Source organism: Crocuta crocuta, unplaced genomic scaffold (genome assembly GCF_008692635.1).
Source record: "Crocuta crocuta isolate KB4526 unplaced genomic scaffold, BGI_CrCroc_1.0 scaffold77, whole genome shotgun sequence".
Lineage (NCBI taxonomy): Eukaryota > Metazoa > Chordata > Mammalia > Carnivora > Hyaenidae > Crocuta > Crocuta crocuta.
Window position 1 is genome coordinate 5,694,971 of NW_027532172.1, and position 16,154 is coordinate 5,711,124.

Here is a 16,154-nt window from a genome sequence, read left to right on the forward strand (position 1 = left end):
GGGCATGGAGGAGGGCACTTTGGGGATGAGCACTGAGTGTTTTGTGGAAACTAATTTGACAATAAACTATTTGTAAAAAAATAAATAAATAAATAAAAATAATAAAAATACTTTATTGGAAAAAATAAAAATAAAAAAAAATAAACAGCCCCACACATATTGTGCCAGGTGCTGCGACTGGTGCTATACCCGGCACGGAGCATGCTCAGGGGACAACAGCAGTTACTGCTGGCCATGGGCGGAGCAGGTCTCCCATGATGCGTGGGGTTTTGGTCAAGAAGACCTGGAATTGTGCACCACTATATCCATCAAAAGGCCAACCTGTTCCTGTGCAATAAGGCACCTTACCAAGCTCTAGGCTGGGTTTTTCACATTCATCCTTCCTATTTAATCCCCACCACCACCACCACGAAGACAGGGGTTTGTGTTACAGATAAGCCAGAGTTTAGAGAGTCTGAGTAAATGGTATTTGAACCTTCACCAAACTACCTTGCAATAGTTCGGGTCAAAATGTCTTTCGAGAATACCATGCTGTCTTTGAGGAAGAAGGGGAAAGCTTGATATTATAGGGTGTCTATGTCACAGCAGACTTTCATACTTATTTCTCATTGTTTTGTTTTCCTTTATGAGCTTGAGACTTTGAGGCCCAGAGATATATTTGCACGTATGATGGGTCAGGAAGTATGTTGCTTTTGCCTTCCAGCTCCAGTCATTGCAGTCTGAACTCCAATTTAAAGATGCAGAGATGAATGAATTAAGGACAAAGCTTCAAAGCAGTGAACGAGCAAATAAATTGGCTGCTCCCTCTATTCTCCATGCCAGGTAATGATGGTGCTGGAGGGAGAGTTGTTTTGCATGGTTTATTAGAAAGTCCGAGTAATGTCAGGCTAGTCTTGAATTAAGCCCATTTAAACTTTGCCATCTGGACATAGATCCTCTTTCCTGAAGGCCTTGAAGGTGGTTTAGATGAGACTTGAATGGTTTGGCACATCACAGCATAAAGGCCTCACACTCTAGAAGAGCTTCCTCTCTAAAGGACTTTATACTCAGGACTAAAACAGGGCTGTAAAGATGCTCTCTGAACTTTTGGGGTGACCCAGTCTTCATTTTTATGTAATTTGTTTCAAATAATCAATTTTGTCCCAAGTATAAGCGTATTTCAGTCCCAACTACTTGGTATATTTTTTCTCATTTGCTGCCTTGGGACCTTTGTCTAATAGCCCTTGCCTTTGCTGCAGATGTGATCAGCTTATTAATGGTTTTGTCCTGCCTCCTGCCTGCCAGAGAAGTCTGGCACACCGTTGACAGCAGCCTTGAAATTTGAACAGTATAGGTCAGGGTGTCTTCTTCTGAATATTGAACATTCTGCTTCCTTTGCTCATAATGGGCAGGGCGTGAAATTAAACTCTTCTTGCCTAGCCTAGTCCACATAAGACAGGAAAGCAGAGGGGTCCATCCACACCTCATCACACATCTCTGACAGACAGCTCTTGGCATTGCCTGATGCACTCAGGGGGTTAAGACTGCTTCCCTAACACAAAAACCTGGTACTGAGGAACTGGCTGTTTTCAAGTTGCAAGACACAACATGCCTTTTAATAGACCCTCTTTCTACCAAAAATCTTTGAATTCAGCCCCTGGGAACTATTAAATAAGAGGTTGTTCCACATTAAACAGAATTCGGTGGAATTGGAAGTTGTAATGGAATTATGGCCAATGTGTTGGGTGATTAGAAGAAGGAGTTTTTCAACCATTTGGATCAAATGCCTTGAATTTTGCACTGCTATCCTGACAAAGAATGACTAATATATAATAGATAAAACCTTTGGTCAAAACATCTAGACTGTTGGCTATGGGCCAGAACAGGTTTAACATTTAAACATGAAAAGTGAACATTTGTTAGAAGTTTTATAACCAAGTATTTTAAGTGGTTTTAGCAGAATCATTACTTGGCTTTCATACTTAACTTTTTCCAGTCCTAGGAAAAGCCCTTCTGTGGCTATAAAGCCAGAAGCATGTTCTCCACAATTTGGAAAACCATCTTTCCCTACAAAGGAGTCTTTTAGTGCTAACATGTCCCTTCCCCACCCCTTCCAGACAGAACCAGGAATCAAGTCCCTGGTGGGCAGAGACGGTAAGTCAGTCTGTCTGTCATCTGTTGCTATGTAACCGATTATTCAACCTTGTAGCTTAAAATAACAATAAGTACTTCTCCTGGTTCTGTGGGACAATGGTTCTGACAGAGCAAAGAGGAGATGGTTTGTCTCTGTAGGGACAGGAATCACTGAAGGCTTGTCTAGGGCTGGAGGATCTACTCAAAGTGGCTCGCTCACATGACTGGCAACAGAGTTCTTCTCCACATATGGGTCTCTCTCCAGAGCTACTTGGGTGACCTCATAACTGGTGGGTGGCCTCCCCTAGAGCTAACCAGAGAGAGCTAAGTGGAAGCCATCCCTTTTATGGCCTAGCCTCAGAAGTCCCATAGCATCACTTTTGCCACATTCCATTTGTTAGAAGCCATGTTCAAGGAGAAGGAAACTAGGCTGTACTTTTTGAAGAGAAGTGTGTGTAGAATTTGCAGGCATATTTTAATACCTCCCCAGTGACCATCCATTGATGTGCCAGAAACACAGCTAGTATCAGGTACCTGTGTTCCTTGCAGTCTTGAGTTTATACAGCTCAGTCCAGACTGAGGGCATGCTACTGCTTTATAGGGGGACACAGTGTAGCACTGGTAGGTTTTTACTCTGAGAATGTGCTATGTCAGTTTATCTTATCATTCCAGTACGTCACCCCTACCACCATCAACACTTTCAAGTTGTTGGCCCTCATGCCACTCTGAGAACCTCAACCACTCACATTTTTGGCATCTGGCAGCTACAGAAACAGTATAGAATAGTGTCATGAGCAGGCACTGGAGCCGACTAGCCTGGCGGGAGTCCTGGTGACACTACTTACTGGCTCGTGGGATTGAAGCAAGTCCCTTAACCCCTGTGCCTCAGTTTCCCTATATGTAAAATAGAGCTAATGATAACACCTCTTAGGGTTGCTTTGAAGAACAAATGAGCTAATCTTGGTGAAGCTTTTAGAACAGGGTCTGTCTGGCACATAATAAGTGTTTGTGGTTACTGCTTTTATGTTATTGCATCATTTTAAAGTGGGGCAAACAACTTTCTTTTGCTTTCCTTTCCTTGTATGAGTTACTGTTTTTCATGAGGAAGGCAACGATGCAAGGTTCTTGAGTTGCTCTGGTTCTTGTTTTGATCCAAGGTTGAAGAAGTAGAACAATCTCTGTTGTAAACTCATTATGGGGAGCCTGGCTGGCCCAGTCCATAGAGCACGTGACTCTTGATCTTGGAGTCGTGCATTCGAGCCCCATACTGGGGGTAGAGTTTACTTGAAAAAAAAAAAAAAAAAAGTAAAACTTGGTACGTTTAAGAGTTTCGATATACCTGTGCTTTTGTGCTCAAGTTTGATTCACATTTTATTTAGTTGTAGAGAATAAGAGCCACAATCTTGGAGGTGACCCCATTAAGCAAGAAGACTCGCAGAAAAGTCTGGTTGACAGCTGGATGCAGAGATCAAACACTCAAGGTACCAGAGCCCCTGCTCGTGTGCAGGAGGCCTACTCGGCTCCAGGCGTCCTCTGCTGTGCTACAGTGGAACTGCCTCGGAGAACCAGCACTCCAGGCAGTCCTTCAGAGGGTCCAGGGGAGTAACAGTCTATAACTTAAGCAGAAGACTATAAAATAGAAGGGGTCAAGAGCAGGTATGTCCCAGAGCCCTCAGCACCTACAGGCATCCCAGTGGGGCTCAGTGGCAGCTTAGAGGACTGTTAGCATCCAAGGAATCCTCACTTTTCCTTCTGAAGCCACAGAAAAGGCTTCCCTTGTCAGAACCTTCTAGAATCACCTTTTCTTCTGTAGGTTCCATTTTGATAAACCTCCTCCTGAAGCAGCCTTTGATCCCAGGGTCATCCCTAGGTCTGTGCCACCTTGTGAGCAGTTGTTCTGAGGCTCCTGCCAGCACCCTACTGCAGCCACTGGCGTATGGCAGGTAAGCCTCAGACTCCTAAAACGCTCGTTTAGGAAGGAGTTCCCAGGAAGCAAGTTCCTTTCTGGTCCTGGCCAGCCTGGGAGGTCTGTGTGCTGGGTGGGGAAACTAGAGACTTTGGTAGATAGGCTGTTTAGGGCCCTTGATCTTGTATCTGTCTCACACTTGTGTGTTTTCTTTTGTATTTGCTGCTAGTACCTTGACTGGGATTCCAAGCCTGAGGACCACAGGTTGTCGAGATGGGTCATTTCCCCACATGGCCCTGAGAGAAGCCCAGAACCTGGCACTTACTGGATTGAACCTGGTTGCCAGGGATGAAGGCTCATGTGATGGAGACCCAGCAGAGGGAGGCAGAAGGGCCTTCCCACTCTGCCAGCTTCCCGGGGCCGTGCATCTCCTTCCCCTGGTACAGTTCTTTATCGGCTTACACTGCCAGGTTCTGCAAGATTTGGCAGCAGTCAAGAGAAGTGGAGCGTCTGTGGACTCACCGACAAGTTCCTCCTGTGTGAGCTCTGGGGGAGAGGCCAGCCTCGAGGACTCACTTTGCAACCTGGAAGGCTTCTCTGTGGCTTCACTTAGTGTTCTTCAGCACCTGGTGTGCCACAGCGGAGCGGTCGTCCGCCTAATATTGTCAGATGCAGGGGTGGATTCTGCCACTAGGGAAGGAAACCAGAATCTGATTCACAGGCAAGATCATGAGGATGTGTCCTCAGCCCCTAGGGGGCTTACCAATGACCAAGGCCAGCATCCGCTACTGAAGATGCTTCTTCAACTGTTGACTTTCTCTTCTGCAGCAGCGGGTCATCTTCAAGCCAGTGTCCTGAGCCAGTGTCTTAAGATTTTGGTGAAATTAGCTGAAAACGCTTCCTTTGATTTCCTGCCCAGGTATAACACAGCATGGGAGTCATGCTGCTTTGTGGGTCTTACCTGACCTCTTGAGGTCTATCCTGCCCTTATACTTTGCCCACATCTAATCTATACGGCTCAGTGCTAAGCCTTGGTTTTATGTTCTGAGGCCTTGTTCAGGGAGTTCTGAAGTGATAGAAAGTGGGGCCAGGTATTAGGAGAACCAAAGAAGTGGTTTACTTGGCTGAATTCTGCCTCTGTACAGCAGGTAAGCAAGACACATGTGATGAAAGGCTTTTAAGACACTATGGGAAAGTGTCCTGCTCCCAGGCCAGACAAAGACTGAACCAAGAGCCTTGAACCTAGGCCATGGATCAGGTGAAGACCATGTATCACACCACATTTAAGTTTGGTGAGGTTCCCTAAGGAAGAAGAGGGTGTGGGGTAGGTCTGCAGCCCATAAGCTGACCTTGCTGGAAATGTGCCCATCCTTCTTGTGCCCTTCTTGCCCTTCTTGAGCCATAGGTTACCTGTTCCTTGTAAGGTTTGTTGGAAGTGGCTGTATAGTGAACCTAGCTCATGAGCACTATTGTTATAAATTCTTGACTTGGGATTCCAGAGCCTCAAGACTGGGAAGAACTCTAGCCACCATCCAGTCCATCTCCTCAGCCAAAAATCCTGTCTCCCCCCCCTCAGCACGCCACCAAGAGGCCAGTCCTATTTGGAGCAACTCCACTGGCTGCACTTACCTTAAGCTTTTGTCTTTGAGCTCAGCATACTTGTTTTCCCCAAAACACTTCTGGATCCTGGTTTCCTTCTGAAGATACTCCAGTTGGTATGGTCCATCCTAAAGGTGGTCCTCAGAGCCGGACACAGTACTGCAGTGTACTGTGGGCGACACAACAGGTACAGAAGCATCACCCAACGTGTCTGGCATGGACCTACCTCACAGTGGCTGGTTGCTTGTTTCATATTTGTTGAATGAATACCAGGAACCACTTTTTACCAGTTCTCTTGGTAGATACAGTATCATTTCATTCCTGGTGAGCTTGTCCAAAATGATATGAAAAAACAGCTATTTAATGGATGCTTACCATAGGCCACACAGATGCCTTCTGTTCACTAGCTCATGTGACACCCTCAGAGCCCTGCATCCTCACACCTAGCATGGAGCCTGGCTCACTGTAAGCACTCCGTATTGTATGAATGGAGAGAATGCGCAGGGTGAGTTTCCAGCCAGCCTCCCTGACTTGCCCTTGATCGCGGTCTGGCACCATCTCCCACTCAGTGCTTCAGAATTCCTACATCTTGCAGGATGAACCCTACTGCCACACAGCTTCCTGCTCACCTTGGCGTGACAGCTAAGGACACATGCCACCAAGGCTCTACACGAGTATGCGATGCAACACAAGTAGCCAGGCAGGCAGCAGTCACATAAAGGGCACCTTTGCCCACCCAGGCTTGAGGATAAATCATCCCCTCAGACCCGTCTTCCTACTGTATCTGGTATAGCCATGGTCCTGGGTCATTTCCAGGGTACTGGCAGGCAGAGGCTTTTGAGCAAAGAGGTCTCATCCCCAGCTTCAAACAGAACAGTTAGGACTATTCTCTATTGTGTGTTTGGGGGCACTGGGAAAAAAAATTTTTTTTAAGGCTCTGATGCTATCCAAAAACAATTTAGAAACCACTGTGTCATATGTAAAGATGGATTTTTCTTGCAGAGAGTTTCAGGGACTAGGGATTACAGACCACTTCTAACGACGAAATTGAGTAACCACCAGGTTAAATCCCAGTCTCCTACAAAATTCCACACTCTCTGGGGACTGAAACATTCAGCTTATCCACTGTAGAGGATTTGCTCTAAAATGATTTCACCCCAGATAATGAGGCCTTGCTTCCTAGTGGTGTACTGAAAAATACTCTTAGCCCTTGATGGTGTGTGCTAAGACACTGCAGATGCGTGAAGGGGGGCACATGTAGAATTGCCCCTCTCCCCACCCACAAGGCTGTGTAGTTCGAGCAAATTAGCAGTGGTTGTCTTGAGACATGGTTCCTTAGTTCCCTTTGCCCATGAGACCTCGCGGAGAGTGTACCCAGAGCCCCTCACCCATGCACACCCCAAGTGAGCACCTTCTCATATGTGGTAACAGGGGAGCTGGTATTTGCAAAAACGGTCTGCCAGCAAGTGGTCTCATAAGGTCCAACCATAGCCAACTCCACATTTGTCACTTATGGAACCTGGCCAGTCCCCTGGTAGTGGGCTCATAACACTCTCTCACACCCAAGTTAAGACCTCCCTCCCTATTTGAGAACAGAGGCAAGAAAGACCCCAGGAAGAGTGTAGAAGCCAGGCACCCCAGGGAGGCATCCTCCATTTACAGGTGGCACTGTGCCTGGCAAGGGCCTGTCCTCTCTAAGCCACAGCAATAGCACAGTGAAGGCTCGTACCGCCTCGTTCACAGGAAACAGATGTCCCAGCAAATACATGGTGGTTGGCTAGCATTTGAAGCCAGGTCCGAACATGGCTCGTCCTTGTACCTGCCTGCTCAAAATTTCCTGTTCCCTCTGGTGAAAATGAGGGTAGGTTGTGGGATTGGGTTACCAGTGTCTCGTGTCTCCGGGCCTCTGTGCTTTAGGCTCCAGGGTGTGTTCCGGGTACTGCCACAGTGCCTCAGCCCCGAGAGCCCCCTGCCCAGCGTGCTGCTGACTGTTGAGCTCCTTTCCCTCCTGGTGGACCATGAGAAGCTCGCGCCTCAGCTCTGCTCCGGCTCAGGTAAAGCAGGGCAGGGGGCGGGCGGCTGGGCGGCCCCTGCAGGTTGGAAGGAAGGGTGGTGGCAGGGACAGGTCAGAGGCCTCCTGAGGGCTTCTGCAGCTTGTGCCCTGGGCTCTGGGTAAGAAGGGGACCCTGAATGAGAGGTGGGGCATCTTTTTCAGAAGGCTGCCTCCTCCTGCTGCTGTACATGTACATCACATCAAGGCCTGATAAAGTGGCCTCGGAGACACAGTGGCTTCAACTAGAACAAGAGGTAAAAACTCCAGAGCCTTACCACCCTACCCCACCTAAGGGCAAGAGTTTACCTAGCTTCTAAGAAGGTAAACTCAGTTTGGGGGCTCCACACTGCACAGGTACAAAACAGGTAGACCCCAGGGTGTCCCAGAACTTGGCAGAGCTGCCTAATAACTGATCCTACCCTGGCTTTGGGGCCTGGAGGCAAGTGGGTTGCTGGTGAGACAGGTATTGATTCTGAGTCTAGCCCGAGAAGCCCCCCTACCTCCCCCCACCCCCTTTGGATGTCATTGTGTGGAGCCACAGCTGCTACAGGAACCTGGAGCACTTGTAGGAGAAGCCTGAGAAAGCCCTCACTGTGATCAGGCTCTCGTCTGCCACAGATGGAATAGTCTGCTCTTGTTCTAGGCCGTGTGGCTCCTGGCTAAGCTCGGTGTGCAGAGCCCTGCCTCCCTGGTCACTGGCTCTAACTGCCAGTGCAACGTGGAGGTGAGTACACCGGCCAGCAGCGTGGCAGCTCTCGGGGCGAGAGAGGTGACCCTATGCAAGGATTTCCCCCCTACGCCTTGTAACCCTGGTGCCACCACCCAGAGCCTTCCTCACCTGCGGTGGTTAGGAAAGGTGCTGTCCAGCTGAGCAGGCTGTTAGGATGCAGGAACCCTGAGACCTGGCCTCAGTCGTCGTCCTCCCCCTAGGTGGTCAGAGCGCTCACAGTGATGCTGCACAGGCAGTGGCTGACAGTGCGGAGGGCAGGGGTGGCCCCGAGGACTGAGCAGCAAAAGCGAACAGTGCGGTGTCTGCGGGACACGGTGTTGCTGCTGCACAGCCTCTCCCAGAAGGACAAGCTTTTCACTGTGCACTGCGTGGAGGTCCTGCATCAGTACGACCAGGTGATGCCAGGGGTCAGCATGCTGATTCGAGGGCTTCCTGATGTGACAGACTGTGAAGGTGAGCCGGCAGGAGGACCCCTGTCTGCCCCAGCCCACATATGGGGGTTTCCCTGAAGCTCATGGGCAATTCAGACTTCCTGGCCTTAAGTCAGCAGTTTTCCCTCCATGCAGCCTTTGCCAGCACTGGGGTCACACTTGTCTTGCTGCTCTGGTTCTCCTCTGAGCTTAGCAGGCTGCCTTTTGCTTGTATCTGTTGAGTTGGTTTGGCAGAGCCACGGGTTTTCCAGAAACATCACTGTCTGAATTGCCTTTGTATCACTTTGCTTGCAGTAGCTGAGGGAGCAAGGCCTGGGCGTGAAAGGGACTGGTCAGTTCCTGCGGGCGTGGGGGAGGAGCGGTGGGTCTCCCCCCCCCAGTGCCCAGCACCTCCGGCCCTTCACCATACAGCTCTCTTCTCTTGGCTCAGAGGCAGCCCTGGATGACCTCTGTGCTGCTGAAACGGATGTGGAGGACCCCGAGATGGACTGTAGCTGAGGCCAGTGAGCACAGAGCCACATGGTGGCACTAGAACCACTACTTTCCTCACCACATCAAGTGATTAAAAGCAGTGAAGGGCTGTTTGAGAACACGCCAGCTGTGTGATGTTTCCTGAGTCTGATCTGTGTCGGAGGGATGATCTGAGTGGGAGGGATGGCGCAGGAGCGGGATCCAGGGAAGGCTGGGTTCCTTCTTCCTGTCCCCGGCTTGGCTCAGGCTGAGACCCTGTCCCCATGGTAACAAATCTGCCCTGAGGAAGGAGCCCTGCCCTGCCCATGGAATTGTCCTGAGTCATCGCTTTGGGCTGAGGCCATGAGAAGAAACCATCCTGTGGCAGGGGAGGCAGCCGTCAGCCCTGGCCTACACCGGGGAGACCCGAGAAAGTGGGGGCAAGGAGTGGGTGCAAAGTGGCCACAGCAGGGGTTCCCGGCAGGCGTGAGGCCTGGAGCTAGTCTTCCCCAATGGCCTGAGCACACTGCCCTCATCTTCTGGGCTGGTTCTCATGGCGTGAGGGCTCTGGCACACTGTGCCAGCCAGCAGGCCCGCAGCTGTAGGTCTGAGGCCTTCAGGGAGTCACGAGGGGGGAGGCTGGGGAGGGGCAGACCTGGCAGGCTGACAAGCAGGGCGGGCCTTGCACAGGACAGCCCATAGNCCCGAGTCATTGCTGCCTGCCTGCTACTTGGTAAGTGAGGACCCCTTTGGGGATGGGGCAGGGTGGGAGGGCCCCAGGCCCAGACTAGGTGGGCCCTAGGGGAGGAGCCAAGCCTTCCCCCCAAACAGTTGAAAGTGCCGGTCCCCCTTAGGAAACTACCCCACCCTCTCTGGCTTCCTGCTCTGGAAACAGGTCTTGGAGCTCACCGACAGTGCTAGCCTGTGCAGAGAAGGCCAAAGATGTGTTCCTGCCCACCCTACTCCCACCAGCTTCAGCTCTTTCCACTGGGCACTCATACACCCCCTCCCCACCCCATGCTCCTCCCCAGGCTCATCGGCAGGTACCCACCATGGGCTCGCAGGCCCCACCCCTGGGTCCTGTGCAGACCCTCATCTTCTTGGACCTGGAGGCCACTGGCCTGCCTTCCTCCCGGCCCAAAGTCACGGAGCTGTGCCTGCTGGCCATCCACAGATGTGCCCTGGAGAGCCTACCCACTCCTCAGGGGCAGCCTCCCACAGTGCCCCCACCACCTCGGGTAGTGGACAAGCTCTCTCTGTGTGTGGCTCCAGGGAAGGCCTGCAGCCCAGAAGCCAGTAAGATCACGGGCCTGAGCACAGCAGTGCTAGCAGCTCACGGGCGTCAACGCTTCGATGCCGACCTGGCCAACCTGCTCCACGCCTTCCTGCAGCGCCAGCCACAGCCCTGGTGCCTTGTGGCACACAACGGTGACCGCTATGACTTCCCCTTGCTCCAAGCAGAGCTAGCTTCACTAGGCCTGGCCAGTGTTCTGGATGGTGCCTTCTGTGTAGATAGCATTGCTGCCTTGAAGGCCCTGGAGCGAGCCGGCAGCCCCTCGGAGCATGGCCCAAGGAAGAGCTACAGCCTGACCAGCATCTACACACGCCTGTACGGGCAGGCCCCAGCGGACTCCCACATGGCAGAGGGGGACGTCCTAACCCTGCTCAGCATCTGTCAGTGGAGGCCACAGGCCCTGCTGCAGTGGCTGGATGCTCACGCCAGACCCTTCAGCACTGTCAAGCCCATGTACAGGGTCATAGCCTCTGCTGGAACCAAACCAGGACCATCTGCCACCACAGCCACTGTATCCCTGGCTGGAGCCAGGGACACTAGTCCAAACCTTGGCAGGGGCAGAAAGCCCAAAGCCCTTCTTCCAATGAAGGCCGCCCCTGGAGCCTCACCCAGGGAGGGCTTCCTGGCCCCACTGGGCATGCTGGCCTTCCTGACCTTGGCAATAGCCATGCTGTATGGGCTGTCCCTGGCCACACCTGGGCAATAGGCCAAGAAGGAAATTCTAACTAATAAAGACACCCCCACAGCACTGAGTGGCCACTCACCTCTACCCTCCTTGGCAGCCTTAGAGCCTCCTGCACCTCTGCCCACATTCAAGACACCCGGGGAGGGGGACACAGAGGGTGGCACCGTCTTTGCCTTCACCCTCCCTAGCAGGATGGTCAGACATCTGAGCCCAGGGAAGGCAGGAAAACATGGAAATCCAAGAGGTGAATGAAAATGGTATGTAGCCTAATGCCCTGTCCCAGTAGCCAAGGCTCTGAAGAAAGGAGGCAGCAGCCCCAAATGTTTGCATTTATTATAAACAAAGGTGCAGACCCTAGGCTCTCAAGCACATTAACAGGCACAAAGCTAAGACAGATCTGGACAGGGAACACCGAGGTATTCATGTCTGGGCCAGAGCAGCCACCTAGGCCCCCCACACCTGTGGTCCAGATGGCCCCTTGGCCCAGGTGTCCCAGGTGCCAAGACACACTGTGGACCTGGGAACGGGAGCTGGATGTTCCATGAAGCTGGTGACAGGAGAAGCAGGGACTATCGGAGGTCAGACCGTCTCTCTGTGGGCCAGTTTTCCTCCAGGACTCAGGGGTTTCAGCCTCACAACAACTATCATACACACTTTGAGACAGAAAACAGGCAAAATGTTTGGCTAAGAAGGAAATAAAAACACTGCAGGGAGGACACCTGAGTGTGTCGGTGGACAGAGGCTACCCTGCCTACCCATGGTGGGGGTCACAGCCAGCCAGGACAGCTGGAACTGGCGTGGACATGGCCCTCTGGGCGGTGCCGGGGAGGATGCAGGGACCGTCCAGGCAGACAGCAGTCGGGGGCAGGTGGGGATCTACTTGAAGTGTTTTGATCTCAGGAGGCTCTAGCCCTTCACTGGGCATGACACAGGATCTGGGGACTAGGGGACATCTGCTGAAAGGATTAAAACCCAACTTGGCCAGGTCCCAAGCCTCACCCACAGGCCTGCATCATAGCCTTGGTTTTCTGAAGAGTCCCCCATACCCTGGGCACAGGCCATGGCCTCAAGCAGTGGCTAGCCGCTCCACTGAAACCGGGATGTATATGCACCCTGCCCACAGAAAGCTGTCTAGCCTAGCATGACAAGCCCCGCCTGGTCTCCCCGGGGTGGCATGGGAAAACTCACCCCAGCCTTTGAATTTTGTATGAGATTTCAAAAGAGCACGATTTCAAGTGAGGAAGAGAACAAAGCAGGGTCCCAGCAACTCTGTCAAGGACTGCTCCCCACCACGTCAGCATCACAAGAAGTGTCATGTACAAAAAGGAACCACACACCACGCACGGGGAGAAAAGGACCATGCCGTGTACACACACGCACGCACACGCGCACGCACACACACACACACACACACACACACACACGGTGGCAGCCAGAGATGCAGGGACCTGCTCAGGGGGCTGCCTTCGGGGGGTCCATGTAGGCCGGGTTGTAAGGAGGCTGGCTGGCAGGGTAGGGCACGGCCGCACCTCCTGAAAATAGAGAGGATACTAGTTGGTTATGAGCACGAGGGGCTGCAGTGTGAAGGGGCAGAGGCAGGAGATTTAGGGGGTTCAGGAAGGGTCAGAGCTGGCAGTGGTACTCACCGGCCAATGTCTCATGGTAAGCTGGGGGGCCCAGGGGCTGGGCAGGGTAAGGTGGCGGGTACTGCGTTGGGTAGGGTGCCGCTGGCATCCCTGGCTGCGGGGGCATGGGGTGATAGCCCTGGTACGTCGGTCCGGGGTAGCTGGGTGGCACACTTGGAGGCTGAGGGTAAGGGGTGTGTACCACGGTGGTGGCCGTGGTGGTGGTCACGACCGCTGCAAAGAGAATCCCAGTCAAGACAATCGCCACCCCTCACTCTGGCTTAGCCAAGTCAGGGTGCCGCTCGGCTCTCCTTGCTGCCTGGGGTCTGCATCCCATACACCAAGGGTCACAGCGGGGTGGGGAGGGGATGGGCGTGCTTACGACGTGGCCGGCGGCACATCTTGTAGAGATAGCAGCAGGAGCAGGTGAAACAGATGATGACGGTGACGACAGAGAGCACAAAGATGGTCAAGCCGATGGCTACGGTTGCCCCAAACCTGCCAAAGAGCCAATCATGACCCAGGGCCTCTCACCCCTGCCCAGGACCAGCAGTCCACACCCCCACCATCCCCAGGGGCACCTCTCTTGCCAGAGGAGACTCTGGGCAACACAGAGCAACTTCTAGGTTGTAGCTTGTAGCTTGAACCTCTTTCAGAACCTGTTTTCTCACATGTAAAATGAGGTTGTCTTGTGAGTCAGTGTAAAGCACCCAAGGTCTACCCCTCTTGCCCCACCCCAGGAGCACGGCAGGGAGTTCTTCCAGCACCTCCCCACCATACACCCATCTTGTCCACCTCCACCCAGTCAGCAGACAGTTATTGGGCACATGCCACAAAGCCGGAAACTCAGCAGAGGGTGAGACAGACCCACCCATGGCCTCCAGAAGCCCACAGCCCAGTGCAGGAGGCAGACGTTGAAGGTAAAATGACTACGGAAGCATGAGGGACAAAGATGGGGAGAAATTCCAGGAGAGCCGAGGCAGTATGGCCCAAACAGTGAGAAGAGCCATGCAGAGAACACAGCCTCAGCACTGGCCCCAGAGCAGGCTGCTGCCCCCCACCCTCACCCCCCACCCCGGAGTGACAGTGAGCCGCCTGGATGCCAAGCACTGTACCAGTGGGTGGGCTCCCACGCTCTGGCCAGCATGGCAGGTGGGTAAACAATGAGCCAGGTAGATGACCTGGGGGTGCTGGAGGTAGTAACCTTGCCCTCTGGAAGACGAGGCCTCCCTGCCTGATGCCGGGCCCTCAGCAAGGACCACAACCAAGTGGAAGGGCTTTAAGAAAGAACAGTTTGGGGCAGGAAGGTCACTAAAATTGACTTTCAAGGACAGACAGAGCCCCTTGTTCTCCACAGGTGCCAGGGACCAAGCTCTATTCTAAGAAAATGCACGTTCTTGCTGACCTGCACCTAAAACATGGAAGGAGGGCGGCCTGGGTGGCTTATTCGGTTGAGTGTCCAACTCCTAATTCCAGCTCAGGTCATGCTCCCAGAGTTGTGAGATCAAGCCCTATGTCAGGCTCCATGCTGAACGGATCCTGGTCGAGATTCTCTCTCTCCTCCTGCCCCTCTTCCCCACTCACACTCTCTCTAAAATTAAAAATTAAAAAACATGGAAGGAGGGGCACCCAGCTGGCTCAGTTGATAGAGGATGAGACTCTTGATCTCAGGATGAGTTCAAGCCTCACACTGGGCATGGAGACTCCTTCCAAAAAAATTTTTTAATAAAAAAAATAAAACTTGGAAGGAGTTTGGTGAGCTGTAGAGCCTCTGCCTCTACTGAAGACCCAGAGGAAGGCTATGCCCCACCCTGGGTGGAGGAGCTTCCCCTCACAGTCCAGAGGGGCAGCACCGCCTCAGCAGGGGCCCACACAGCCCAGGAGCCGGCGCAGACAGACCTGTCAGGCTCTGGACTCCAAAATCCACAACAGTATTTGCAAAACAGGAACCACTGGCCACTGTGTGGGCCCCTTACCTTCCCCTGACTCACAAGCTCCTCCCAGACCCGCTGCTGCCCCCAAGGAAGAGAAACACACACACACACACACACACACACACACACACACACACACACACACACACACACACACACACACACACACACACAGTATGGCGCCCAAGCTCACCCCATGTTAGCCTCCGCCTTGACTCCGGGGACTCCAGGAACCCTGGACTTCCCCTCTTTCCATCATGGGCCACTCAGTTTCAATCTCCTCCCCTTTCGAGGAAAGGGAAAGCAAATCTTGGCCCTCCCCTATCCCTGACGTCATGGCAGGAAGAGCAGCACAGAGCCCTTAAAGACACAGCGAGGCCCAGCTGCGCCACAGGGGCCAGGAGCAGTCAGGGAAGCCAAGGTGCTCGGGCGGGCCTCCCAGAGCTGCATCCCCAGCCTCGCCTGCCCCTCTCACTAAGGCTGTCCATCCATCCTCCTGCCTAGACGCTGCCATGGGATCGGAGATGCCCTGAGTGCCCAAGCCACACTGCTGCTCAGCCCCAACTCAGCCCACCAGCCCTGTGCCAGCTATTCTCCTTGACAGATACCGTGACAGACCCCCGGGGCTTCCTGGATGACACACAAGTCCCCTCAGTTCCCCGTCTCCCACCAGCACATGGTCCAAACCAGTAGCCTGCCCTGCCAGGATGATATAGGTGCCTCCTCAAGTGCCACTGGCCAACCTGCCAGGTCTGATCATACTACTCCTGCTCAAAAGCCTGCTATGGCTCCCATAGCTCTTGGAATCAAACAGGAATTTGCTTTATAATTTACTCGTTAAACTCTATCTAGGGTACCTGGCCGGCTCAGTCAGTAGAGCACATGACTCTTGATCTCAGGTTGTTGAGTTCAAGCTCCACATTGGGTGCAGAGAATACTTAAAAGTAAAAAAATTGGCATGCCTGGGTGGCTTAGTCAGTTAAGCATCTGGCTTTTGAGTTTGGCTCAAGTCATGATCTCACAGCTTGTGAGAATGAGCCCGGCCGAGGAGCCCATGCTGACAGCACAGAGCCTAGCTGGGATTCGTTCTCTCCTCTCTTTCTACCCTTCCCTCATTCGCACACACTCATGCATGCATGTTCCTTCTCTCAAATAAATGTAAAAAAAACCAAAAAAAAAGAAGAAGAAGAAGAAAAGAAAGCTCAGATATTTTAATATAAATAAATCTTTATTTTATTTTATTTTATTTTTTAATTTGGGGGGCACCTGGGTGGCTCAGTCAGTTAAGCATCTGACTTCAGCTCAGGTCATGATCTCATGGCTTTTTTTTCCCCC

General features: G+C 52.5%; 3 protein-coding genes and 1 long non-coding RNA gene across 11 annotated transcripts in view; 2 read left to right on the top strand and 2 right to left on the bottom strand.

Annotated features, from left to right (window-relative positions):
• The window catches only part of LOC144242162 (uncharacterized), a 12,697-nt gene extending 3,918 nt beyond the window's left edge, over positions 1 to 8,779 (bottom strand). Inside the window, exons 1-2 of one of the 2 annotated variants that reach the window (XR_013338309.1) lie at positions 8,509 to 8,779; positions 5,648 to 5,786 (exon numbers count right to left, since the gene is read on the bottom strand). This is a non-coding gene — a long non-coding RNA (uncharacterized LOC144242162). Of the gene's footprint in view, positions 1 to 5,647; positions 5,787 to 7,500; positions 7,608 to 8,508 lie in introns of those variants that run through there. The other variant, XR_013338310.1, reaches the window with a different exon arrangement.
• ATRIP (ATR interacting protein) overlaps positions 1 to 9,423 on the top strand; it is a 14,893-nt gene extending 5,470 nt beyond the window's left edge. For 2 of the 6 annotated variants that reach the window (XM_077776951.1, XM_077776957.1), the window contains exons 4-13: positions 704 to 822; positions 1,976 to 2,133; positions 3,492 to 3,593; positions 3,926 to 4,055; positions 4,248 to 4,937; positions 7,535 to 7,671; positions 7,833 to 7,924; positions 8,314 to 8,394; positions 8,601 to 8,853; positions 9,262 to 9,423. In XM_077776951.1, coding sequence (XP_077633077.1) covers positions 704 to 822; positions 1,976 to 2,133; positions 3,492 to 3,593; positions 3,926 to 4,055; positions 4,248 to 4,937; positions 7,535 to 7,671; positions 7,833 to 7,924; positions 8,314 to 8,394; positions 8,601 to 8,853; positions 9,262 to 9,329 — 1,830 coding nt within the window. In that variant the 3' untranslated portion in view covers positions 9,330 to 9,423. Of the gene's footprint in view, positions 1 to 703; positions 823 to 1,975; positions 2,134 to 3,491; positions 3,594 to 3,925; positions 4,056 to 4,247; positions 4,938 to 7,534; positions 7,672 to 7,832; positions 7,925 to 8,313; positions 8,395 to 8,600; positions 8,854 to 9,125; positions 9,163 to 9,242 lie in introns of all 6 variants that reach the window. The other 4 variants (XM_077776953.1, XM_077776956.1, XM_077776954.1 and 1 more) reach the window with 4 other exon arrangements.
• Positions 9,424 to 9,990: 567 nt separating this feature from the next.
• On the top strand, positions 9,991 to 11,320 carry TREX1 (three prime repair exonuclease 1). Its single transcript, XM_077776958.1, has 2 exons — positions 9,991 to 10,014; positions 10,313 to 11,320. The coding sequence occupies exon 2, from the start codon at positions 10,334 to 10,336 to the stop codon at positions 11,279 to 11,281; it is 948 nt and encodes a 315-aa protein (XP_077633084.1). The 5' UTR covers positions 9,991 to 10,014; positions 10,313 to 10,333; the 3' UTR covers positions 11,282 to 11,320.
• A 255-nt stretch (positions 11,321 to 11,575) lies between these two features.
• The window catches only part of SHISA5 (shisa family member 5), a 21,628-nt gene continuing 17,049 nt past the window's right edge, over positions 11,576 to 16,154 (bottom strand). For both annotated transcript variants that reach the window (XM_077777307.1, XM_077777305.1), the window contains exons 4-6: positions 13,268 to 13,383; positions 12,907 to 13,119; positions 11,576 to 12,792 (exon numbers count right to left, since the gene is read on the bottom strand). In XM_077777307.1, coding sequence (XP_077633433.1) covers positions 12,713 to 12,792; positions 12,907 to 13,119; positions 13,268 to 13,383 — 409 coding nt within the window. In that variant the 3' untranslated portion in view covers positions 11,576 to 12,712. The remainder of the gene's footprint in view (positions 12,793 to 12,906; positions 13,120 to 13,267; positions 13,384 to 16,154) is intronic.